We start from the raw sequence: 25,999 nt of genomic DNA on the forward strand, positions 1-25,999 counted from the left end.
GTGCAGCCCAGAGGCTTGACCAAACTCCACGTTTGTTCCCAAGTTGAGGGCTCCCAGCCCACGGGCTCTCCAAGTCCAGCCAAGGGAAGGTTGCCCCTCCCCCCTCTTTGTGTAAGTGTCAAGCAAATGGGTTTCCTGTTGACACCCGAACGTCGTGAAAGGGCAGGAAGAGGCCAAGCCGCCTCCTCTTTCCCGGCTTCCTATCCCATTTATTTATTTTGTACACGTTTGTTTTGGTCGGGCGGGCGCTTCCAGCGTGTGGCTGTGGGGCGGCCCCAGCGGCGGGAACCCCTCCCCCGGGAGGCGAGGCCAGGCCACCCCCCGCCCCATCCCGGCTCCAACTCTGCGGGGCGGGGAAGGGAAGGAGGAAGGGGGGAAGAGTGGGAGACAGAAAGCGGGAGAAGGAGGCCGCTGGGGCGCCGCGAGGAGGCGGGGAAAGCGGCCCGCCCGAGCCAGGCCGCTCCCCCGCGGGCTGCAGGTGGAGTCCGCCGAGGTAGCCGCCGCCGCCGCCACCCCCGGGCCGGAGGGCGCTGGCGTGGAGCGCGCGGTGCTTGCGGACCCGGCGCCGAGGCCCACGGCTCGCCCGCCGTTCCCGGGCTGCGCCTCTGCGCCTCGTCCATGGCTGAGGGCCGGCGGCGGGAGGACGAGGAGGAAGAGCTGCGCGAGCGCCGCGAGTTCGGGGGCCCGCGCCGCGCCCGCGGTCGTGCGCTGTCGGGCCACTCGGCCGCAGGTGAGGGGCGCGGCCGGCGCGAGGGGCTACGGGGGAGGAGGGGACCGGGGGCCGGGCGCCCCGGGGCCGCGCAGGTCCTGCCCGGGACGGCGGCGGCCGCTCACCCGCCCGGCTGCGACCGGCATCTTTCACTCTGCGCCGGGAGACGCAGGAAGAGTGGCTTTTCCATCCTCGTCCTCACTTTGGGGCCGAGCCCCCGGGAAATCCAAAACTGGTCGGTACCTGCTCGTGGTGCTGGCGGCGAAACCACGGACGTTTCGTGCGCGCTAGTCTGGGAGCTGCTGGCTTGAACTGGGCGGCCCGGGTGACTGATGGCTTGTCTCTAGATGAGTCAGGGCCGGTGCAGAATTCTCTGGGTCCGGCAGTCTCGGGGGACGACCCCGCCCGATGGGTTGGCCTGCTCGGCGGCTACCAGGTGGAACCGTGTGCTGATAGTCGAAGTCTGGTTTCGTGTCTCTTGAACTTCGGACCTTTGATTCTGCCCAGCCCCCACCGCCCGAGTTCACCAGCTTTGTCTCGCACTTGCTTTAGTTCCTCTGCGAGCCCTCCAGTCCAGCATGGGGCATGCCAAAAGGCAGTTCGTTTGGACCGAGACTCATTTCTGGGCCTCTAGTTACTTTTATGGTCTTGTGCTTTTGGGTGCACAAAGGCGGCTTGGCTCGATAGTTTGGAACTTAAGTGGAAGAGTAGGTAGATCCACACACCCCTTCTGTGTTCCTGGGGCAGCTTTTCAATCAAACGTAATGGAGAGGAAATTCTTTGGCCTTTGTTTAAAATGGCATTAGCCGTGTATCTGCACGCTGAAGATAACAGGAATCCAAGGCAGAACAAACTTAGGGAAGAACAAACTTAGGGAGATGACAACAGGAGGGAGATAGAGAAGTGAGAAAGATTTAGATGAGAACGAGTTAGTAGAGCTTCTTTAGAAAATGGACCATAGTAAACATTCCATCAAGTCACGGTGAAGCTTTTCTGTGTGGCTTAACCTGAGGGAAAATCGGAGAATTAAGAGAAAAGAACAGGTCTGAGGGGAACCAATGAGGGATAAAAAATGGGATGATGGGAAAGAATTTAGTGGAACATAAAGAAATAGTCAATTTGATGCCCTTGGTAGGATCTTGGAACCTTAAAAATAATTCTTGATGCCCATTACAGGGGCTTTTCATCAAAATAAAGCGTTTGACTTTCTTCATGGACACTAGACGTTTTGATAGTTTTGTTCGATATCATCCAGACTAATGAAATCATGGGCAGTTGTTAGATATGAATTAATATTTCTTGCAAGAATACAATGAAAAAACTTCACAAAGATGAACCTCCATTGATTTGCTGATTTAAACAGTGTAGGCTGCCTTGGATTCCTGTTATCTTCAGCAAAAAGCTTCACTTTCTCTTACAATGGACTGTAGTGTGAAGAATATTGGAGGTCGGACTAGATATGATCCAGATACATGTTCATCATTTAGTTGCAATATTTGTGTTTATTCCAAGGCTGGCAGAAGCTTTTCTAGGTTCTGTGATATTACTTTGCTGGACCTGACATTGTGTACGTTTTCACTCAGAAATTGGTGTTTGCGGTTTCTAACCATGTAATATGTCCTATTTCCATTAGGAAGTGAGGGATGGAAATACCATGGAGCAGGCAGAAGGTTAAACTTGCAACAATTGGTCTTCTCTGTTTTGCGATACATTATTTAATAGCTCACATTCCTTTACAAACTCTGCTCATTAGTTCACGTGTTTTTTAGACACCATTGCATTCCTTACCAAGCTTGGGCATTTGTTAGTTCTGTTTGTGTTAGATGCTGTTCTCTATCCAAGTGAGAATGTGAACTGACCCAGAGGCTTAGTGTTTCTTCTGCTTATCGTCTGTCTTTCTAATCTTTGACCTCTCCGGTTCTCACTGCTTCCTTCTTCCCCCACGATTTTACAATCTAAATTTTCTCTTTGATCTCACATAACTTGACACCATACATTTGGGGTTTATGGACTGGGGGAGTCTGTGAACTCCTTCTCTTCCTGCTAACTGTAGGTGTGGTTAAAAGGTGTGTTTATTTTTGCAATATACATTCAGAAGAGTGTATAAAGCCTATAAACTATAAAGTGAAACTCTTGTAACCTGTGTCCAAATCAAGAAATAGAATATTATCAGTTCCCCAGAAGCAGACTCTGATGCCTCCAGGTCATGGCCTCTTCTCTCCTCTTGAGGAAACTACTTTTTTGACTTTTGCAATTATTATTTCTTGCCTTTCTGTACAGTCTTACCTGTATGCATATGCATCCCTATACAGTATTATTATTTTACCTATTTTAAAACTTCATATGAGTGGAACCATGCTGTCTGTATTCTTTAGTGTTATGCTTTTTTCACTCAATATTGTTTGTAAGATTTATCCATATTGTTATATGCTGATGTAGTTTATTTTCATTGCATAAATATATCACCCTTTTTGTCTGTCATTTTTTATTGATTTACTGGAGTTCTTACAAAGGAATCTGAAGTTTTGTTGGTTCCATATGTTGCAAATATCTTCTTCCACTCAGGCTTATTTTTAAAAATTTTCTTTATGGTTTCTTTTGATGTGGAAATTCTGAATTTTAATGTAGGTGTATTTATGAGTCTTTCTTGATAGTTTGTGTACCTCTTCCCCCTACTGTATTGCTTGGTTAATAATGCTTTTCCTGGGCGCCTGGGTGGCTGAGTCAATTAAGTGTCTGCCCTGGGCTCAGGCTACTGTGCCCTGCTCAGCTGAGAGCCTGGTCGCCCCTCCCCTGCCCCCTTCGTGGTCTGCATGTGCACTCTCTTGCTCACTCTGGTTCTATCTCAAATAAATAAAAAAAATCTTGAAAAGAAATAAAGACAAGTAAATTGAAACTCAGAAATGTGAGAAGACTTAGTCTAAAATAATACAGGTGGAAGGTACAGCCTCACTTCAGTTACCTCTCTTTTTGTGTTCTAAGTCATAAACTACAGTTTTTTTGAGTTGATTCATGGGACATTCCAGGTCATATGGCCCAGTTTGCAGTTGTCTAAAAAGTTGAAGAAACTTATTTTAAGTCTCCTGGAAACTATGGACACATTTATATTATATATATATTATATATATATAATATATATATAATATATATATATTAAAGATCTGCATTCTCCAAATTCTTTAAGAAGACCTGTCTAGGGGTGCCTGGGTGGCTTAGTTGGTTAAGTGGTTAAGCGTCTGAATTCGGCTAGTCTCATGATCTCAGGGTCCTGGGATCAAGCCCTGTGTGGGGCTCCCCCCTCAGTGGGGAGTCTGCTTGTCCCCTTTTCTCTCCCTCTGCCCCTCCACCCCCACTTATGCATGTGCTCTCTCTCTTTCTCTCTCTCTCAATTAAAAAGATAATTCTTTAAAAAATATGTCTAGTTATCCTCTTTAGGATAATATATGCAAAATGGTATAGAAAATACAGGGAACACCAAGATTTATAAATAGGATCCCTGTTTTTAAAAGAACATGTCATAGAATTAAGGAAGGTAAGGCTAATACCCTTTATTTATTTTTGTTTTGTTTAAAAATAATTCTAGTATAATTAATGTAGTGTGATGTTAGCTTCAGGTGTACAGCATAGTGAATCGACAGTTCTGTACATTACTCAGTGCTCATTGTGACTTGTGTACTTCTTACTCCCCATCATCTATTTCACCTGCCCCCCCTTCCCCTCTTTGTAACCACCAGTTTGTCACTATTTTTTTTGTTGTTCTGTATGTTTAAGAGTCTTTTTTTGTCTGTCTTCTTTGTTCACTTGTTTGGTTTCTTAAATTCCACACATGAGTGAAATCATATGGTATTTGTCTTTCTCTGACTGACTAACTTGATTTGGCATTATACTCTCTAGCTCCATCCATGTCATTGCAAATGGCAAGATTTCATTCTTTTGATGACTGATTAATATTCCACTATATATATATCTCACATCTTCTTTATCCAGTTATCATTGGTGGTCACTTGGGCTCCTTCCATATCTTGACTATTGTAAATAATGCTGGTACAAACACTAGGGTGCAGGCATCCTTTTGAATTAGTGTTCTAGTATCCTTTGGATGAATACCTAGTAGTGGAATTATTGAATCATGTGGTAATTCTACTTTTACTTTTTTCAAAAGATCTTTTTTTATTTATTTGACAGACGGAGACACAGAGAGAGAAGGAACACAAGCAGGGTGGGCAGGAGAAGGAGAAGCAGGCTTCCTGATGAGCAGGGAGCCTGTTGTGGGGCTCCATCCCAGGACCCTGGGATCATGACCTGAGCCAAAGGCAGCTGCTTAACGACTGAGACATCCAGGCACCCTATTTTTAATTTTTTTAAGTAACCTCCCTACTGTTTCCCATAGTGGCTCTACCAGTTTGCATTCCTACCAATAGTGCAAGAGGGTTCCTTTTTCTCCACTTCCTCGCCAACACTTATTTCTTGTGCTGTTGAGTTTAGCCATTTCTGACATGTGTGAGGTGATATCTCATTGTGATTTAGATACACATTTCCCCGATTTTTAGTGATGTTGAGCATTTTTTCATACGTCTGTTGGCCATCTATAGGTCTTCTTGGAGAAATGTTTATTCATGTCTTCTGCCCATTTTCAATCAGATTATTTTTGCTTTTTGGTGTTAAGTTATTAGAGTTCTTTATATATTTTGGATGCTAACATTGGATTGGTCATTCTCAAATATCTTCTCCCATTCAGTAGGTTGCCTTTCAGTTTTGTTGATTGTTTCTTTGCTGTGCAGAAGCTTTTTATTTTGTTGCAGTTCCGGTAGTTTTTTTGGGGGGGTCCTTTTGTGTGTGTGTGTGTGTGTGTGTGTGTGGGTGTGGGTTTATTTGCTTTTGTTTCCCTTACCCCAGGAGGCATATCTAGAAAAATGATGCTATGGCCCATGTCAGAGAAATTACTGTCTGCTCTCTTCTAGGATTTTTATGGCTTCAGTTCTTACATTAGGTCTTCAATCTACTTTGAGGGTTTTTTTTGTGTATTGTATAAGAAAGTGATCCAGTTTCACTTTTTTGCATATAGCTATCCAGTTTCTTTAGCACCATTTGTTGAAGAGACTGTCTTTTTCCCACTGCATATTCTTGCCTCCTTTGTTGCAGATTAATTGACCGTGTAATCATGGGTTTATATCTGAGCTCCCTTTTCTGTTGCATTGACCTGTGTGTCTCTTTTTGTGCTAAACCATACTGGTTTGATTACTACAGCTTTGGTAGTGTATACTGAAATCTGGGATTGGGATTGTGATATCTCCAGTTTTGTTCTTTTTCTGAGTTTGCTTTGGCTATTTGGGTACTTCTGTGGTTCAATACAAATTTTAGGATCATTTGTTCTAGTTCTGTGAAAAATGCTCTTGGTATTTTGATAGAGATCACATTAAATCTGTATATTGCTTTGAGTAATATGGACTTTTTTTTTCTAAAGATTTTATTTATTTAACAGAGAGAGACACAGCGAGAGGGGAACACAAGCAGGTTAGCGGACAGAGGGAGAAGCAGGCTCCCCACTGAGCAGGGAATCTGATGTGGGGCTCCATCCTAGGACCCTGGGATCATGACCTGAGCCAAAGGCAGACACTTCACTGACTGAGCCACCCAGGCACCCTGGACTTTTTTTTTTTTTTTTTTTAAGATTTATTTATTTGAGGGAGAGAGCAAGAACCTGCAATCATGAGGGGCGGGGCAGAGGGAGAGAGAGAATCCCAAGCAGCCACCCCACTGAGCATGGAGCCTGCTGCAAGGCTGGATCGCAGCCCTGAGATTATGACCTGATCGAAATCAGGAGTCAGACGCTTAACCCAGTGAACCACTCATGTCAGACGCTTAACCCAGTGAACCATTCATGTGCCCCATAATAGGGACATTTTAACAGTATTTGTTCTTCTGGTCCATGAGCATGGAATACCTTTTCATTTGTCTGTGTCATCTTCAGTTTCCTTCTTCAGTGTTTTGTAGTTCTCAGAGGACAGGTCTTTTACCTCTTTCATTAAATTTTTACCTACTTTATTATTTCTGGTGTAATTGTAAATAGAATTGTTTTCTTAATTTTCTGCTACTTCATTATTACTGTATAGAAATACAACAGATTCCTGTGTTTTGATTTTATATCCTGTGACCTTACTGAATTCATTTATCCGTTCTAGTAGTTTTTTGGTGGCGTCTTAGGGTTTTCTATTTATAGTATCATGTCCTGTGTAAGTAGTGAAAGTCTTATGTCTCCCTTACCAATTTGGATGCCTTTTATTCTTTTTTGCTGTCTGACTACTGTGGCTAGGACTTCCAGTGCTATGTTGAATGAAAGTGGTGAGAGTGGACATCCTTAATTGTTCCTAATCTTGGGGGGAAAGCTCTGTTTTTCCCCTATTAAATATGATTTTAGCTGTGGGTTTTTCATATATGGCCTTTATTATGTTGAGGTATGTTCCTTCTAAACGTACTTTATTGAGGGTTTTTATCATGAGTGGATGTTGTACTTTGTCAAATGCTTTTTCTGCATCTGTCGAAATGACTATATGCTTTTTATCCTTTCTCATGTGGATGTGATGTATCAGGTTGATTGATTTGTGAATATTGAACCATCCTTGTATCCCAGGAATAAATTCCACTTGATGATAGTGAGTGATATTTTTTTTTCTTTTTTTTTTTTAAATTATTTGACAGTCAGAGATCACAAGTAGGCAGAGAGGCAGGCAGAGAGAGGGAGGGGGAAGCAGGCTCCCCGCCGAGCAGAGAGCCCGATGTGGGGCTCGATCCCAGGACCCCGAGATCATGACCTGAACCGAAGGCAGAGGCTTAACCCACTGAGCCACCCAGGTGCCCCTTGTTGAGGATTTTTGCATCTAGGTTCATCATAGATACTGGCCTATAGTTTTTTTTTGTTTGTTTCTGTTTTTTTTTTTTTTTTAAATAGTTGTCTTGATGTGGTTTTGGTATCAGGGTAATGGCTGCCCTCATAGAATGAATTTGGAGGCTTTCCTTCCTCCTCTGTTTTTCTTGAAACGTTTGAGAACAATAGGTATTAACTCCTCTTTATCTGTTTGGTAGAATTCATCTGTGGAATCATCTGGTCCTGCACTTTGGTTTATTGGGAGTTTTTTGACTACTGATTTAATTTCATTGCTGGTAATCAGTCTGTTCAAATCTTCTGTTTCTTCCTGCTTCAGTTTTGAGAGGTCACATGTTTCTAGGAATTTATCCCTGTCTTATTTTTTTAGGAATTTATCCATGCTTTTAGGCTAATGCACTTTATAATAAATAAGGTAAATAAGAATATAAAGTAGTCTATGATGCTTACCAAAGAGACTTTAGCAAAAGAACCAAAACTTTCATGGTTGATTTTTTTTTTTTTTGGCTTACCTCTCACAAAGTGTGTGACCTTGAACAGGTTACCTAACCTCTGTTTCCATTCCTTATTTGTGATTTAAATGGGAATATTAATAAAGTCTACTGCATAGAATTTTTTTTTTAAGATTTAAAGATTTTTATTTATTCATTTATTTGATAGACAGAGAGAGATCACAAGTAGGCAGAAGGCAGGCAGAGAAAGAGGGGGAAGCAGGCTCCCCGCTGAGCAGAGAGCCCAATGTGGGGCTCGATCCCAGGACCCTGAGATCATGACCTGAACTGAAGGCAGAGGCTTAAACCACTGAGCCACCCAGGCGCCCTACTGCACAGAATTTGAGGATTAAATGAGTTAGTATAGTTAATACTCTTAGAACATGGCAAGGAACGTAGTAAATACCTATAAAGTTACTTGTGTTTATTTATTTATACTTATTTTTTTGTTAAAATAGCTGACACTTAACTGAATCCACATTTTTCTTCATTTGGGAGAAGTTAATGGGATTTCACTTGGTGGAGAAGAAGGAGGTAAACCTGCATCTTCAGCATATTGTAATCTAATATAGTTGCTTTGCTTTGGAGTTCATGCATTTTTTAGAAATGCATCAATTTTACAAGACCTCCAAAGACTGAGCGGAGTTCTTCATTTGGCATTTCTTGTTCCATACAGAATTTCAGCATGTCTTGTATAGTCCTTTACCTTTTATTTATCATTAAAAATGAAAAGCTCATTTTTGCTTTTCATTTAGTTCAAAGTTAACCATGGTGCATCTCTTTATTCTTCTTTTTGTTAAATTTTGACACGATTCATTGGTGCTTCCAACTTCATTGGCACATTATATTCTGAGGGCAACATACTCTGTTTTCCCTTAGATCATTTCAGCTTTTTTGCATTCCGTGGTACTTTGGAACTAATCCTCTGAACACTTGGGTTTTAATCAAGTCTCTCTCAATTAGCTTTGCTTAGCCTCTAGCAATTTACAGCATCTCTCTGGGCCTTGGTTTTTGCTTTATTAATTGAAAGGATGAGGCTTCCAACTTTATACTTGAAGATTCTAGGAGATGAGAAGAAAAGTAACTTTTGACTTGGTTTATAGATGTTTGCCAAAATGTGAGATAAGATTTTGGGCAATTTTCTTAGGGCTCTTTGTGAAGTGCTCTATTGATGAGGGAGAATCCAAAAGTGCAAAGCTCAAGAAATTGCCTCACCTGGAGAGAACAGTTACATTAGCTTCAGTTGTCCTGCATGCTTAAGACAGCGGCTCCAGGGTCGCTTGGCTGGCTCAGTGGGTTAAGCCTGTGCCTTCGGCTCAGGTCATGATCCTCAGGGTCCTGGGATCGAGTCCTGCATCGGGCTCTCTGCTCAGTGGGGAGCCTGCTTCCCCCTTTCTCTCTCTCTGCCTGCCTCTCTGCCTACTTGTGATCTCTGTCAAATAAATAAATAAATAAAATCTTAAAAAAAAAAAAAGACAGGATCTCTACTGATGAAGTGATGATCTACTTTGACAATGGAAAACATGAGATGTGTTTTAAGGAATTTATAGTAAGGAGGGTTGGTATGATGGGAATATTATCAATTAAGTACAAGTTGCAAATATATGTTTAGTAGCTTTGGAGTATAGAGGGGGTTAAGGTTGGGGAGGAAGTGGAAAGAGCCTGACACAAAGCAGGAAGGTAGCCTACCTTCTGGTTTACAAGGAGGTGGAAATCAGTTCTGTTCTCTCATTAACTATAGGCCTCATCTTTAGGAGCTCTAAGCTTGCCTTTGGGTTGGAAATGGGTATATGGGGGATTGTTGGTGGGTACAGGCTGTAGACCATCTTATTTATTTATTTATTTATTTAAAGATTTATTTATTTGAGAGAGAGAGCATGCATGAGCGAGAGAAAGGGGAAGGAAGGGCAGAGGGAGAGAATCTCAGACTCCACATTGAGCACGGAGCCTGAGGTAGGGCTCCATCCTACAACCCTGAGATCAGGACCTGAGGTGAAATCAAGAGTCTCAATCAACTGAGCCACCCAGGTCCTCCCCTCTTTCTTAAATAAATTTTGTTTTTAATTTTTTAAATTTTTATTTTTTATTTTATTTTATTTTACTTATTTGACAGACAGATTGCAAGTAGGCAGAGAGGCAGAGGCAGGCAGAGAGAGAGGGGGAAGCAGGCTCCCTCCTGAGCAGAGAGCCCAATGTGGGACTTGATTCCAGGACCCCGGGATCATGACCGGAGCCGAAGGCAGAGGCTTTATTTTTATTTTTATTTTTTTCTAAAGATTTTATTTATTTACTTGACAGGCAGAGGTCACAAGCAGGCAGAGAGAGGAAGGAAGCAGGCTCCCTGCTGAGCAGAGTGCCCCATTCGGGGCTCGATCCCAGGACCCTGAGATCATGACCTGAGCCGAAGGCAGAGGCTTTAACCCACTGAGCCACCCAGGCGCCCCAAAGGCAGAGGCTTTAACCCAACTGTGCCACCCAGGCGCCCCTAATATTTAAAAATTTAAAAAAAGATTTTATTTTTTATTTGTCAGAGAGAGAGAGAGAAAGTGCATAAGCAGGGGGAGTGGCGGGCAGAGGAAGAAGCAGACTCCCCGCCAAGCAAAGAGCCCACCCGATGTAGTACTTGATCCCAAGACCCTGGGATCGTGACCTGACTTGAAAGCAGACACTTAACTGACTGATCCACCCAGGTGTCCCACAACTTTGTTTTTTAGGATAGTTTTAGATTTGTAGAAAAGTTGTGAAGATAGTGCATAGAGTTCCCATATACTTATATCCAGTTTCCCTAATTATTTACATCTTAACCAGTGTTGATACATTATTAACTAAAATCCATACTTTATTCAGATTTTCTTAGCATTTACTTAATTCCTTTTTGTTTTGCAGGATCCTGTCTAAAATATCATATTACATGTAGTTGTGGTATCTCCTTAGGTTCCCCTTGGCTCTGATAGTTTCCAAAGATTTTCGTTGTTTTTGATGATCTTGACAGTGTTGAGGGTTACTGGCCAGATATTTTTGTAGGATGTCACTCTTGGGATTTGTCTGATACGTTTTCTCATGTTTAGAGTGGAGCTTTGGGTGTTTGGGAAGTATGAATGTTTGCCACATGTTTATTGTATATTAAGTGTACATAATATTAACATCATTTATCACTGTTGATGTTGACCTTGATCATTCAGCTGAGTTAGTATATTTCAGGTTTCTCAACTTCAGGGTTACGCTATCCACCCCCAAACCCCTTTCTATCCTGTAGGAAGTGAAGGAAATCACTGTGCATGGCCCACACTTAAGGAGGCAGGAGTTACGCTCTTACTTCTTGAGGACAGAGTATCTACATCATTTTTTTTTTAATCCCTCTGCGTCAGAAATACCATTCTTTTTTTTTTTTTTTTTTACTGTTTCCTTCATTTCTTGAGGTTCTCTAAACATCTGCATTGGGGTTGTCTTTAGACCCTGCCTTGGGAGGAGAATGTAAGCTCAGTTCCTGAACCCTAATTCTGTCCAGAATATCTGGTATGTCCTGATGTCAGGCACATAATTTCATTTCATAATTAGAAAGGAAAGGCATAAAATACATATGTCTCATTGAGGTGTCCTGTGATTAAAAGTCATTCCTACTAGAGTATCAGCATGTACAAAGGGCTAATATGAGTTGTGTTTCAGTTTTGGATATGGAGAGGAAGTTAGAGTAGGAGAGGAATTTGGAAAAGCAGTGGACTCAGATAACCAAATAATAACCAGTTAATATTTATTGTGCATTGGGTGCCAGGTAATATTGTAGTTGTTTTACGTTTAGTCCTTGTGCCAATTCTATGTGGTAGATGTGATTTCCTTCACTTCTACAGATAGAGGAACATGAGACCTAGGAGGGGTAAGTTATCTACTCAAGGTCACACAGCTAGGAAGTGACAGAGACTCCTGTTGCCTACCCAGTATTCATCTCCTTCTTCCCTTAGTCAGTGGAACCCTGTATTGCCAAATGTGGCAGTGTGCCCACCTTGAAACTACTTCTACCAGCTTACTAATGAGATGCAAGTAAAAGTTGAGTGGGGTTTCTAGGAAAGTACTTTATTTATTTATTTATTAAAGATTTTGTTTATTTATTTGACAGAGATCACAAGTAGGCAGAGAGGCAGGCAGAGAGAGAGAGGAGGAAGCTGGCTCCCTGCTGAGCAGAGAGACCAGTGTGGGGCTCCATCCCAGGACTCTGAGACCATGACCTGAGCCGAAGGCAGATGCTTTAACCCACTGAGCCACCCAGATGCCCATAGGAAAGTACTTTAAAGAGGGGACTCAGGGGGACACCTGGATGGCTCAGTTGGTTAAGCCTCTCTGCCTTTTCTCAGGTCAGATCAAGCCCCACCTCTGACTCCCTTTATTTGAGAAAACATAAACTATTTGGTTAAAGCCACTGTTATCTTCGGCCTGTACAACTAGCAGCTGAATGCAATTCCTCACTGATACAAATTCTAATTTGATCTTATTTTCTCTCCTTATCACCAGGGTTAATGCATGGTAACATGGTAACAAGAATCTAGGTAACCTGAAGATACCTAGATTCTTGTTGCTGTTTTGTTCTTTATTGTCATGTGACCACTGAAAAATCACTTAGAGCAGCCCCCCCCACAATCTTTTGAAAAGGAAATACTCATTTTTTTGTTTTAAGATTTTATTTATTTATTTGACAGACAGAGATCACAAGTAGGCAGAGAGGCAGAGAGAGAGAGAGGAGGAAGCAGGCTCCCTGCTGAGCAGAGAGCCCAATGCAGGACTCGATCCCGGGACCCTGAGATCATGACCTGAGCCGAAGGCAGCGGCTTAACCCACTGAGCCACCCAGGCACCCCAGGAAATACTCATTCTTAAACTGCTTTACAAGTGTATTCCAGGGAGGGTGCTAGTTCCCTTTTGTGATGTAGAGTTCTTCAAGAGGGTGCCAGTCCTCCTAGGACAAGTTGAAGGGAGCTGAAAAGGAAACCTGTAGGATCTGAAAACAGTTTTCTGATGTTGTCATTTTGCTTATTGCCAGGTCAGAATATTTCTTGGGGAATAAGTAAATGGAAGCTGTGATGGGAGGTGATTTTGTCCCTCCTTTGCTGCATTTGAGCAGGTTCACAATTGCATTGCTGATGAGCCCTACAATGCATGCCAGGCCTGCCACTTAGGATTCAGAGTTCATTTGAGTTTGATAGGGCTGCCTTCATTGTTCTGGAGCATTGTTTCCTGAAAATACATTAATCAAGGAATCACTATACTGGAAGATAACTTAAATGCTTTTTCTCTGAGAGCTGGCCAAGAACAAGGGGCACACAAGACAAGGTTTGCATAACCTGTGGAGAATTAGCTTTTCTCACAATAAGAATCATCATTTCCATACAGTCCTTTGAAACTAATAGAGAGATGTTCACAAAAAACTGGAAGGACCCCCAGCATGGGGCCACTCCTGTAGATGATCCCTTGTCACTACACCCCTTATTTCTTTATTTCCCTACAAGGACTCCTCCTTTAGACACACTACTAGCTCAGTGGAGATAACTAGAACTCTGGGATTATAAAGTACAGTTGTGTTACCCAGTTGAGGTATAACTCTTGCCAGTGGAAGGTGTGGTTTGTAAGTAGAATTCATTTGGAATAGGGATTGCATTTGAATGTTCCTCTTAATAAGATGCCTAATAATGTGAAATGCCTAATACCACAAACATTTTTACGTCTTACGCTGTTCTATTCCTATTTTTTCTTAGAATATTTTCTTGAGGAATTAAACTTTATAACACGGCATGGGTATTTTTCACAGTTCTGTAGCAATGGGTGCTCTAAACAGTGTTTCTCAAACTTTAATATGCCTATATAAATCACCTGGAGATCTTATAAAAATGTGATCCCTAATTTACTAGGTTTGGGGTGGTTCCTGATACTCTGCACTTCTGACAAGCTCCAGATGCTGCTGCTGCTGCTCCCTGGACCACATTGTACCAGTGCCTACCTACAGTTACCTCTACACCTCAGTGCCAAGGTTCTCAACACTGGCTAGCATCAGAACAGGGGCAGAACTTTAAAAAAGAGATGTATGCTCCTGACCCCATCTTCAGATTTCCTCATTAATTACTTCTGGAATAGTTGCTGGGGAGCTGGGATTTTGAACTTTCTCAGTGTGAAGTGAGAGTCACTGCTCTAGTGTCCTATTAAAAAATGTGAGGCTGATCGGGGCACCTGGGTGGCTCAGTGGGTTGGAGCCTCTGCCTTCGGCTCAGGTCATGATCCCCGGGTCTTGGGATTGAGCCCCGCATCAGGCTCTCTGCTCAGCAGGGAGCCTGCATCCCCCCCCCCTCTCTGCCTGCCTCTCTGACTACTTGTGATCTCTGTCAAATAAATAAATAAAATATTTAAAAAAAAAAAAGGTGAGGTTGGGTGGTATCAGCATGCTCTCTTGTAATTTGAACTGTTCGGTTTTTCCATCCTAAGTAATTCATATTGTGATGACTTGTAGTCAAACAGAAGAAATAATCAGAATCCATCATGCATTTTATACAGGGATTTTATTTAATCCCTTTATTATCTTGTAGCATAACGGGGCTGAACATAAATAATGTTGTAAGACACTATCATTGAAGTAACTGGAAAGCAATGTACGTGATAGTTATGTATTTTCAGAGTGCAAGAAATAGAGTCCTGTTTGGCTAACCTCAGCTGATGGAGGCTTATTACAGGGATAACACGGGTAAGCTGGAAGACACTAGAAATAGCCTCAGAAGTCATTTGGAAATACAGTGTACTCTGGGAAACTGATAGCAAATAGCGACTTCAGAGAATATTTCTTTCAAAGTTGGGATAACTGTTACTTGTATGTAGTGATACCACAATTTTTGTGATTTAGTTTACTTTTTGTCTGCTTCCATGGCTTCTACAGGTACTGAAGAATTGGCTTTCTTGTTTTTCTTATAGTCAGCTTCTTCAAGAAAGAGGCTTTAAGTATGTTGGCCAGCTACTGTCCTGTACGCTTTTGGGCAGTTTACCTTACCTTTGGGCAGTTCTCAGGCCAGTTTACCTTAGAGGCTCAGGACAAACTATAGATAGCTACCTTTTTGGACCCATCTCAGATCCCTTTTCCTAGGGGAGTGTGGTACCTGCGTAGGACAGTTGAGAATCACCTACAGCTGTTTCTGTCACATAGGAGTTCAGATCTCGGGGATGTTATGAGGCTTATTAGAATGTGGAGGATAAAAATCGGTCAACTCCATGCATGACCTGAATGCTCTTGACTTCTGGCTATGAGTTCCGTAAGGGGAGAGACTTACTTTTTTTTTTTTTTTTCCCTAGTGTTGTAGCCTCATAACTCAGAACAGTCTGGTACTTATGGTCAATACATATCTGCCAAAATAGAATAGAATTGAACTATTAAGAAGTGATTTAATGTGGTCTTTATTATTTTTGTTTTATTTTGACCCAGAACCTTATGTACACCATGATGGAAAGCAAATTCCTACTTTGTTCATGGATGAGAAGAAAGGATGTGCTCTGGCACTAAGAAACTTCACAGTTTTCCTCTTTCCTTTTCTTTGGTGACTCAGTTAAGTAAGCGTCTGCCTTCAGCTCAAGTCATGATCCCAGCATCCTGGAATCAAGCCCAGCATTGGGCTCCCTGCTCACTCCGTGAAGTCTCCCTCTGCCTCTACTCTCCCCCCGCCCCCACCCTTTCTCAAATCAATAAATTAACAATTAAAGCTCAGATTTCTTAATGGGGCCTCGGACCTTTTTTTCCTGGGAATTCCCAGATATAATCCTGTATGCTTAGCTTATTTCCATGACTGGAAAAACAGTGTTTGTCCAAGAAAGATTTTTCTAGAGTCTATTTTATGAATTCACACGGTATTTGGTAGATGTTTTCCACTTACAGAGATTCAAACACTTGATGAAAAATATTGTGCAAAGTTGACTGGTGCAGGTTTTTAAAAAAAGATTCGAGAGCATCACGTGAATGGGGGAGGAGCATAGAGGAGGGGAAAGGGGACAAGTAGAGCTCCACGAGGGGCTTGATCTCACATCCCTGAGATCATGACCTGAGCCAAAAACAAGAGTCGGAAGCCTAACGGACTAAGCCACCCAGGCGCCCCATTGACTGTGCACAGTTTTCAGCATGATCCAACAGCAAGGGTGCTCCTATTGTGATGCTCAAGGGATCATTCTTTCTTGGAAGAGCTTGGTTAGGCCTGATGAGCTGCAAAGAAAGGTAGATTGACATTCATTTTGTTTTGCTTTCTCTGTGACCTGCTTTCAGAAGTTTTAACATGTATCCATTTTAGATCTATCCATTTATTTGGCCTCTTTTAGTGACCTAACATATTTTTCCTTATGACCAACTCAGCAGCTTCTGAACAAAAGAATGTGGAAAAAAAATACATTTTTTAAATACTGTCTCTGCAAGGTCCTTCATGTTAGGTCTCTATTTCAGAAGTAAAAATAGCTTCATTGAACTCACAGGGGGATAGGAGATTTCTCCTGACATTGAAATACTTGCCTTTGAAGATGAACTAGTGATTTTAGTTTTTAAAGCTAAATGTTTTCATTATTTAAAAAAATTCACTTTCAGAAAATTTCTTTGATCAACTGTTATCATGTCTTTTTATCTAGCCTAATTACATGGTATTATTAATAAAATGAATCCAATATCTCTCAACTCTGAGGCTTTGCAGGTTGTAACCACAACTTTGTGTTATTGTAAGCTAATTTTGAAAAGTAAGCTCAATTTTTTTTTGTTTTGTTTTTTTAAAGATTTTATTTATTTATTTGATAGAGAGAGAGAGAGAGAGAGATCACAAATAGGCAGAGAGGCAGGGCAGACAGAGGGGGAGGGGGAAGCAGGCTCCCTACTGAGCAGAGAGCCCGATATGGGGCTTGATCTCAGGATTCTGGAATCATGACCTGATCTGAAGGCGGAGGCTTAACCCACTGAGCCATCCAGGTGCCCCTCAATTTTTTTTAAAGCAAGGTTAAAAAAAAAAACACAACTGTACATCTGAGTAAACAGTTAAAAAGAAGTCAGAGGCATCTTGACCACATCCTTAAGCATGAGGAGTATAAAAGGTGGTAGTGATGAATACAGTGGTTTACAGTGGTTACATGGAGGATTTGAACTTTCTCTGTTAGATATTTCTGTAACATTTCTATTGCTGGGGCCAGAACTCACAACCCTGAGATCAAGATCTGAGGGGAGATCAAGAGGTAGCTACCCAGGTGCCTCTCTCTCTTTAAATAAACAGTATTGGGAAACAAATTTTTAAAGTTTTTTTTGTTTTGTTTTGTTTTTAAATGAAGAGTTACTTGGTTTCCTCCTCCTTAGGGAGGAAACAGTCTTCTTATCAGGGTTAGAATAAGCTTCCTTCTGGCTACTTAAAATATTCTGCAGATTCTATGAATAAATCTAGGAATGCCTGAACAGCTTGAATTTTCTTTGGGGTGTAGGGTTAGAGGGGTGTGGATAAGAGGGTCCGTATTTTAAACATTCTTGTGTGTCTATTTCTCTAGTCTTGCCCTCTCTGAGCTCCAGACTGCCTGCTTGGTATTGGTAGTTGGGTTATCTAATAGGCTTCTCAAGTCTGAGATGAATGTATTCCTTTCCTGTTGCTGCTGTAACAAATTAGTAAAACTTTAGTGCCTTCAAACAACATGAATCTTTTGTCCCACAGTTCTGGAGGTCACAAGTCTGAAATCAGTTTCACTGGGCTAAAATCAAGGTGTTATAAGTCTGCGTTCGGTCTTCAGGCTCTAGGGGAGAATCGTGCTTTTGCCTTTTTTAACTTCTGGAGGCTGATCACACTCCTTGACTTGTAGCCCCTGGCTCTATCCTCAGTTCCAGCAGCATAGCATCTTTGCTCCTCCTTTCCTTCTGCTTCAGTCCTTTTGTCTTCTGCGTAGTGGAGTAAACACCTCCGACTCTGACTTTCCTGCATTTGGTTTACAAGAAAATTTATGATTCTGTGGGGCTTACCCAGATAATCCAGCATAAATTCTCCATCTCAAAATGTTTAACTTTGGGGCGCCTGGGTGGCTCAGTGGGTTGGGCCGCTGCCTTCGGCTCGGGTCATGATCTCAGGGTCCTGGGATCAAGTCCCACATCAGGCTCTCTGCTCAGCGGGGAGCCTGCTTCCTCCTCTCTCTCTCTCTGCCTGCCTCTCTGCCTACTTGTGATCTCTCTCTGTCAAATAAATAAATAAAATCTTAAAAAAAAAAAGTTAATTATGTATGGAAAGTCTTTCTTTCTTTCTTTCTTTCTTTCTTTCTTTCTTTTTTAACCAGGTAAGGTCACATAGTCAAAGATTCTGGGCATTACAACATTGACATCCTTGGGGAAATTCAGCCTACCACTGGATTAGGTAGCCCCTCAAATCTGTTCCTCTTCCATCCTTCCTTATTTCATTGAATAGTATGACCATTCTGAGGCCAGTAACCTAAGAGTCATTCTTGATTTCTCTTTTCAGGTCCTTCTCTTTCCTATCTTTGTATCCTAGTTACCATTCTCATCATCATCCACATCCAGTCCATCACATCATATCTAAATCCAATCAAAGTATTATCTCATTTTTACCCAACTGCATCTAGAATCTATCCTCTTCTCACTAATTTTCACAAAAATCAGAAGCTTTTAGCATTTTGGAGCCCTAGGCCCTAATCCTGTCTTACTCTTTTCACTCCTGGGTGTTCATAGTTAATTATGGAACAAGGTAGTGTGGGCGAGGTGTCATGTGCCACAGGACCAGACCCCAGTCACTTTCTTCCAACCATGTGGAGAGAGGAAGTGAACACTTATATGGTAGACGATGCCATGGAGAGAATTTGCGTCAGTCAAGGGTGATTATCCTGAATGACAATTAGAATTTCTTATTAAATATTTCAGTCTTTTTTATTCTTATGACAGATAATGTTTTTTCTCTTAATGTTGACAGTAGGGAATATAATCAGTCTAACCTCTGGTTATTTTGAGTGACTCCTTCCTCTTCCTCCCTTTCCTGAAGAAGGCATTTGTTTAATGAAATTCTCAGGTAGCTGATTTCCAGTATATAAATAAACTATGCATAATCAAATGTGGTGGGGAGAATAGTACAGCTTCAGAATTAAGTCAAACATCTGAAAAGATAAAAGAGTCACTGTCGAAATAATCTCAAAGTGGGGCGCCTGGGTGGCTCGGTGGTTAAAGCCTCTGCCTTCGGCTCAGGTCATGATCCCAGGGTCCTGGGATCGACCCCCATATCGGGCTCTCTGCTCAGGGGGGAGCCTGCTTTCCTCCTCTCTCTCTGCCTGCCTCTCTGCCTACTTGTGATCTCTGTCTGTCAAATAAATAAATAAAATCTTAAAAAAAAAAAAAAAGAAAAAGAAGAAAGAAATCATCTCAAAGTTTAGCCTCCACATTTTATTATTTTGAATTCTTTTTCCATAATGTCCCTAGATTTTGAGGGTGAATTCACAATTCAGTGAAATAAAGGAAAAATGGGTGATTACTTGAACTAGTCCATTTGTCATTAATAGAAGATCTGGAAATAGCTATATAGTTTTTCCCCCACTTTTAGGGGGAAAATTGCTGATTGGATTTTCTGCAGCTTTATTGTACAGCTTTATTTGTTAAATGGGACCTTAAATCCCACCTTAGTTAAATTCCTCAAGATGTGAGAGTGAAAATTGGAGCATAAGTCAGATATTCCAAGGAATAAAGTATTCTACAAATTAAAATTGATTTTTAGGGCGCCTGGGTGGCTCAGTGGGTTAAGCTGCTGCCTTCGGCTCAGGTCATGATCTCAGGGTCCTGGGATCGAGTCCCGCATCGGGCTCTCTGCTCAGCAGGGAGCCTGCTTCCCTCTCTCTCTCTCTGCCTGCATCTCTGTCTACTTGTGATTTCTCTCTGTCAAATAAATAAATAAAATCTTTAAAAAAAATTGATTTTTAGAGCAGAAATGCTGCTGAGCCCCCCTCCAAAATAGAGTGTAAAGATGTCCCTGTTTATTTCTTCCCCATTTAGTCACTTGTGGTGTCATTGACTAAATTTGTTACCAGTAAGTACTTGACATTTTAGTTGTGTGAATACAAATGTTTATTGATTCCCCCCACCCCCACCCCGTAATGTATACCAGTTGCTGTTTCGTACTGGGTTAAGCTTTACATTTTGTGTGTTAGCATTTGAAACAAAAAATGTATGTAGTTAGTTTGAACTTTTTTTTAAAAAAAAATACAGTTAAAGAATTATTTAGAAGATCCTAGAGTCCCAAATACATTACAGATGAATCATTTTTGTTTAATTTAAACAGAAGAAAAATTTCCCTGTTTTTTAAAAATAGCATTGAGATATATTTCACACATCATATAGTTCACCCATTTTCAGTTAATTTTTAAAACCATTTCCTAGGGTCCTTTCAGTCTGCTTTTTAGATAATTACTGCCTCTTTTTCTTAATCAGTAGACAAAAATAAGTGGGTTGAGGTTTATGAGAGAAGGGTATATCAGAATAGAAGGCAGATAAATCAAGGGCTCAAGATAAAAGTGAGATGAAGGGAGGAGAAGAACATTGGTCAGGGTAAGAAGGGAAAAAGACAAATGGGAAGTTAGATTGGTGTCTTAATGATGAATTACAAAGTAGATGGTAAGAAACCTGGGCTTGTGCTTTTCTTCACCCTGGTTTGTGGGGCCCGATTGTAAGGGTAGTGCATATGGGGACTAGGGTAGACAACAACACACAGCCTTATGGAATCCAACCTTCCTCACTGATGCTCCAGGATATTGTATGCAGCCCTCGTGTTTTGCTCAATAGTACTTTGGTATAAGATTCTTATTCCCTCTGCTTTTTGAACCCCCTCTCTGTTACCCTATCCCCTCATAGCCTCCGCATACTCCCATGTGCTGCGGTATGGGATTTTCTGTTCTTCTCTTCTTTCATCACTCCCCTTGTCTTAGCCCTCCAGTGCCTTCTTGTTGCACTGAGAATAAAATTCAGAGTCCTTACCGGGGTCTTCCAGACTCCATAGGACCTGCCTTTGACACCCTCTCTGGTCACAGTTCGTCCCCTTCTCCCTCTTTGCCCACAGTGTTCCAGCATTGCGCTGACCTCTCTGTTCTTCCTCACACACACACCTTGCATACTTCAAACTCAGAACCTTTTACTCTATTCGATCTACCTGGAATGCTCTTTCTCAGGTTTGTCTGTTTGTTTGTTTCTTGCTTTCCTCCTTTATGCAGGCCTCTATATAAGGTCGACACCCCAGGGAAATTTCCCTGACCACCCTATCTAAAATGGAATCCCCCACTGTGATCCTCTATCTGCTGCTTCTCTTTTATTTTTATCAGACTTTCCCATACATGACATTATAATAAACATTTATTTTCCATTTGATTATTGTCCTTCTCCCCCACTGGAATGTAAGCTCCTTGAAGGCAGGCTTGATGTGTTGAACATACTGCATCTTCAGTGGCCAAAATGGTGCCTGGAACACCGGGGGCACTCAGTACTGTTGAGTGCATGCTGAATCCTATACGATGCATATTCACACTTCCCAGGAGAAGGGATCTGTTGGCTTGTCCAATGCTGAGTGCATCTGTCAGGTAAGGTTTTAGGCCACCTGCCCTATCATCTCTGGGCAGCTGTTTAAGCAGGGGCTTGCTTATCCCTGGTACATCCAACCAGTAGTGGCCAGGACAGTGAGGTCATATGGTCCTCTTCTTTCATTATCTTATTCTTTCCCCTTGAATGGTCTGGTCCCTCCAGAAGTTTTAAGTTTCACCTCTTGGTTCATGAGAAGAATTTTGCCAGATCCCATGCTGTAGAACAGGTCTCCTTAAGAGTCTGGAGAAATGATAGGAAGCAGTGTTTTGGCCTTCTTGACCTTCTTTATGTCCTTGTGCTGTGTTGTCCTGGCCCATACTTTTGTGTGCTTTCTCTTCCTGTTTGTTTTGATTTTAGTCTGTGCTTTCTCCTCTACTTCCTTTCTTGCCCCTTTTTTCTCTTTTTGTTCTTTTTTCTCAGATGCCGTTTTGCTTTGCCCTCTATGTCTTTGCAGCGGTTGCCTAATTTAAATTCTTGCCTACAGAAACCTTCCAGTTGGCCTGTTGTACGTGCTCTTTGCTCTCCTTTGTTTGCTATGACTGGAGAGAGACGAGAAAAGGAATGAGACTGAAACGTTCTTTTCTTCTTTTATTTAACTAATATTCGAAGGTCTATTTTGTGTAAGACCTTGTGTCAGGTTCTGGGCCACCTTCTTGAACAAAATACCCATGTTCTTAGTTGGGGAAACAAAGAGGTTAAATATTACTCATTCATTCATTTGTTCAACAAGTATTTACTGCAACTAGGAGACAGTGGTTGGCAAAAACAAAAATTCTTCCATTTTGGTAAGTCAAATGTACTTCAACTAGACAATTACACAGACGAATACTCTTATTAACAGCTGTGTTGCGTCCTACAAAAGAGGGCTCCATAATGCTATGAGGATATATACTGGGGGATTTGATCTGCTCGGGAGAGTTGGGCACAGCTTCCTTGAGGAAGTAAAGGGTGAGTTGAGATCCGAGGCACAGTAGGAATTAACTAGGCAAAGGCAGTAGGGGAGTGGGAATAGCAGATGCAGAAGCCCTGTGCTGAGAGGGGATTTGAAACATTTGAAGAATTGAAAACTTGGAGAGCAGGGTGCCCGGAGGCTGAAGAAGTAGGCGGGCTATGCCCGCAGGGCTTTGTCAGTCCTCTTAAGGACTTTGGTCCTTACCCTCTGAGCAAGGAGATGTCTTTGAAGTGCTGAAGCAGGGAAAATGGGGGAGGGGAAATGTATTAAAAAACCTTTATTATTTTTTTAATCTTTATTTTTAAAAAACACTCATCTGAATGCTGTGGAGAGTAAGTGGCATTGAGCATAGGTGTGAGTGAGGGAAAGGGCGTGGGTGGCAGTGGCAGTCCAGAAGAGAGATGGGGTTAACAGCTAGCAAGGATTTTAAGTTTCCAAACCTACCCTCATTTCCTATTAAAGGTGTCTGTTTATCCAAAAAGTTGTTTTTTGAAAGTTGACTTACTCCGAAAGACACAGATGCAATAAAACTTAACGTTCACTCAAATGAGAAATGAAGGATGATTTAAATTAAAAGGGATGTGAATGAAATTGCACTCAATTATCTAGGATAAAGATAATGACTGAAATTGAGTATTTAACTTAGCTCTGAGCTCCTGGAAGCCTAGGTAAAGTAGGAAATAGTAGGTCATGGGATGGATTAGCAAAAAGAAGCATGCTAGTTAAGCAAGGGACGTTATCCTGTCCTTATTAAACATTTGAATATTTTATTATTGGAATAACATTAAACAACCTGGGAAGGTCTGGATTATTGAAACTTGAGATCATGGCATTAATCCATCTCTTGGTAGTAGGTCACATTGGTATTTCAAAAAGTTAAAATTTCAGAAAAACACAGAGCTGAATTATACATACACATTTTTTATTTGATCTCTTGCAGAGGCAAAATAGTAGAGGAAGTGAGGAATATAGACAATGAAGCCGATAATGAAAACCTTGGACCCAAAGTAAACTCTTTTTTTTTCGTAAATTTGTTTCTTTTTGAGAGAGAGAGCATGCAAGTGCACAAGCGTGGGGGTAGCAGCAAGGAGAGGGAAGGGAGAAGCAGACTCCCCTCTGAGCAGGGAGCCCAATGTGGGACTGAATCCCAGGTGCCCCCAAAGTCAGCTCTTAATATATTTCCTTGAGGACTAACCCCCTTTGCCTTCACAGATACTTCCTTTCTTGCCTGCTTCTCCAGTAGCCATTTTATCTGTGCCCATAATTACTTATTCATAGAAGGCACCTTTCTTGCCTTGTAAGATTCATAGTCAGGGACAAAGAATGCCATGTACAAAACCGGCAGTCTCATTTCTCAGCTCTTCACATTCCAACCACTAAAACATACTTTCAGAATAAAGAACCTTGAAACAAAGGAATTTCTAATTCTTTTAATGAAGTGCTCTAGGGTTCCCAGTGACTCTCCTGTGAGTTCTCTGCTCCTGGGGCTTAATCTCTCTGTGTTCCAACCCCGACCCTATACTTGGCCAGTGGCTTTAGCTATACTGTCTACTACTCTCCTGGTAAAATGTTAGGCCCAAAGGCACAGAAGGGTCCCAGGAGAGCCAGAAAGAGCAGTACAGTAAGGTTCAGGAAGTCAGAGAAGTCCAAAATATTGGCATCTAAGACCTCTGCTCTTGAGATAGTGGTCTCAATCCATTTTTGATAGTAGATAATACTGGTGTAGACTCCAGGGAGAGATTTAGCACAGCCTAATCCCCAGCTTACCAGTCCTAGTTGGGTCCATACACCGTTAATATGACATGACAGAGGTCCTCCAGAATCACCCTGAGGAAAGATAAGGGTCATGAGGGTAGTGAGAAGGGACCTTGAAGAGGAAAGTGGCCACAAGAGGTGGAGAGTTCCTTAAATGGGGCAATGGAACCCATGGTGCAGGAGAACCCTAGAGGGAGCTAGGCTTCTTACTGCATTAGGGGAATATCATGGGAATTCTAGAATCACAGAATTTGAAATTGGCAGAGATCTTAGCTAAATATATCAGTAGTTTCAAAATACTCACCTGTGATAAAGAAGAAAAATTAATGTGATGAATTTTTTCCCTAAAGGTAAATTTATTTCAATTTAATGAACAGTCCTTATTTTTCTATTCTTAGGTTCTTATTGCCTTTTTAAATGTTAAAATAATCCTTTCTTATATAAAATAATAGTGATAGTAGTTGATGGTTTATCTCTCAATCTTGCTGTCTCTTTTCCTAACACCTTATTGAGATATGATTCATATACTATACAATTCACCCATTTAAAGTGTACAGTTCAGTGTTTTTTTAGTATATTCACAATGTTGTTCAACCATCACCACATTTCCGTCACCCTTACAAGAAACCCCATACCCATTAATAGTCGCCCTCCTTTCTTCTCAGCCCTAGGCCAGCTGGTAATCTGCTTTCTACCTCTATGGATTTGCATATTCTGGACATATGAATCATAGGATATATGATCTTTTGTGTTTGACTTATTTCACTTAGAATACTTTTTTCAGGGGTGCCTGGGTGGCTCAGTGGGTTAAAGCCTCTGCCTTCAGCTCAGGTCATGATCTCAGAGTCCTGGGATCAAGCCCCGCATAGGGCTCTCTGCTCAAGCAGGGAGCCTGCTTCCTCCTCTCTCTCTCTGCCTGTCTCTCTGCCTACTTGTGATCTCTGTCTGTCAAATAAGTGAATATAAATCTTTAAAAAAAAAAAAGAATACTTTTTTCAAGGTTCATCCTTGTAGCATCTATCAGTGCTCCCTTCCTTTTTATGGCTGAGTACTATTTCATTATTTGGATAGACCATATTTTGTTTGTCTAGTTATCAGTTGGTGGGCATTTGGATTATTTTCACTTTTTGACTATTATGAATAATGCTGCTATGACTATTCATATGTAATTTTTTTCTGTGGACCTGTTTTTATTTCTCTTGGGTGTATACCTAAAGTGGAATTCCTTGGTAATATGGTAACTCTGTATACAACCTTTTGAAGAATAGTAATTCCAAAGCAGCTGTACCATTTTTCATTCCCAGTGGGAGTATGAAGTTTCTAATTGATCCACATCCTTACCAACTCTTGTTATTGTCTGCTTTGATAATAGCCATCTGCTTTGATAATAGCCATCTTAGTGGATATGAAACCGTGTTCCACTGTTGTTTTATTGCAAATAATGAATATACAGATAGGACATCTTGGCAGAATTAGAGAAAAGTATGTGCGTGCGTGTGTGTATGTGTGTGTGTGAGAGAGAGAAGAAGAAGAAGAAGAGGGAGAGAGGGAGGAAAGGGGAGAGAGAAAGAGAAAGAGAGAGAGGGAGGGAGGAAAAGGAAATAAAACCCAAGTGGTCATTCTAG

The 25,999-nt window shown here is 41.6% G+C and overlaps 1 protein-coding gene across 4 annotated transcripts in view; it reads left to right on the forward strand.

The window, feature by feature from the left end:
* The first annotated feature begins 325 nt into the window (after positions 1-325).
* Positions 326-25,999, forward strand: part of SH3D19 (SH3 domain containing 19) — a 170,428-nt gene continuing 144,754 nt past the window's right edge. For 2 of the 4 annotated variants that reach the window (XM_045078327.1, XM_045078329.1), the window contains exon 1: positions 327-730. In XM_045078327.1, the coding sequence (XP_044934262.1) occupies positions 619-730 (112 nt within the window). In that variant the 5' untranslated portion in view covers positions 327-618. Of the gene's footprint in view, positions 731-25,999 lie in introns of all 4 variants that reach the window. The other 2 variants (XM_045078328.1, XM_045078330.1) reach the window with 2 other exon arrangements.

Source organism: Mustela putorius, unplaced genomic scaffold (genome assembly GCF_011764305.1).
Source record: "Mustela putorius furo isolate JIRA1106 unplaced genomic scaffold, ASM1176430v1.1 tig00000242_pilon_pilon_pilon, whole genome shotgun sequence".
NCBI lineage: Eukaryota > Metazoa > Chordata > Mammalia > Carnivora > Mustelidae > Mustela > Mustela putorius.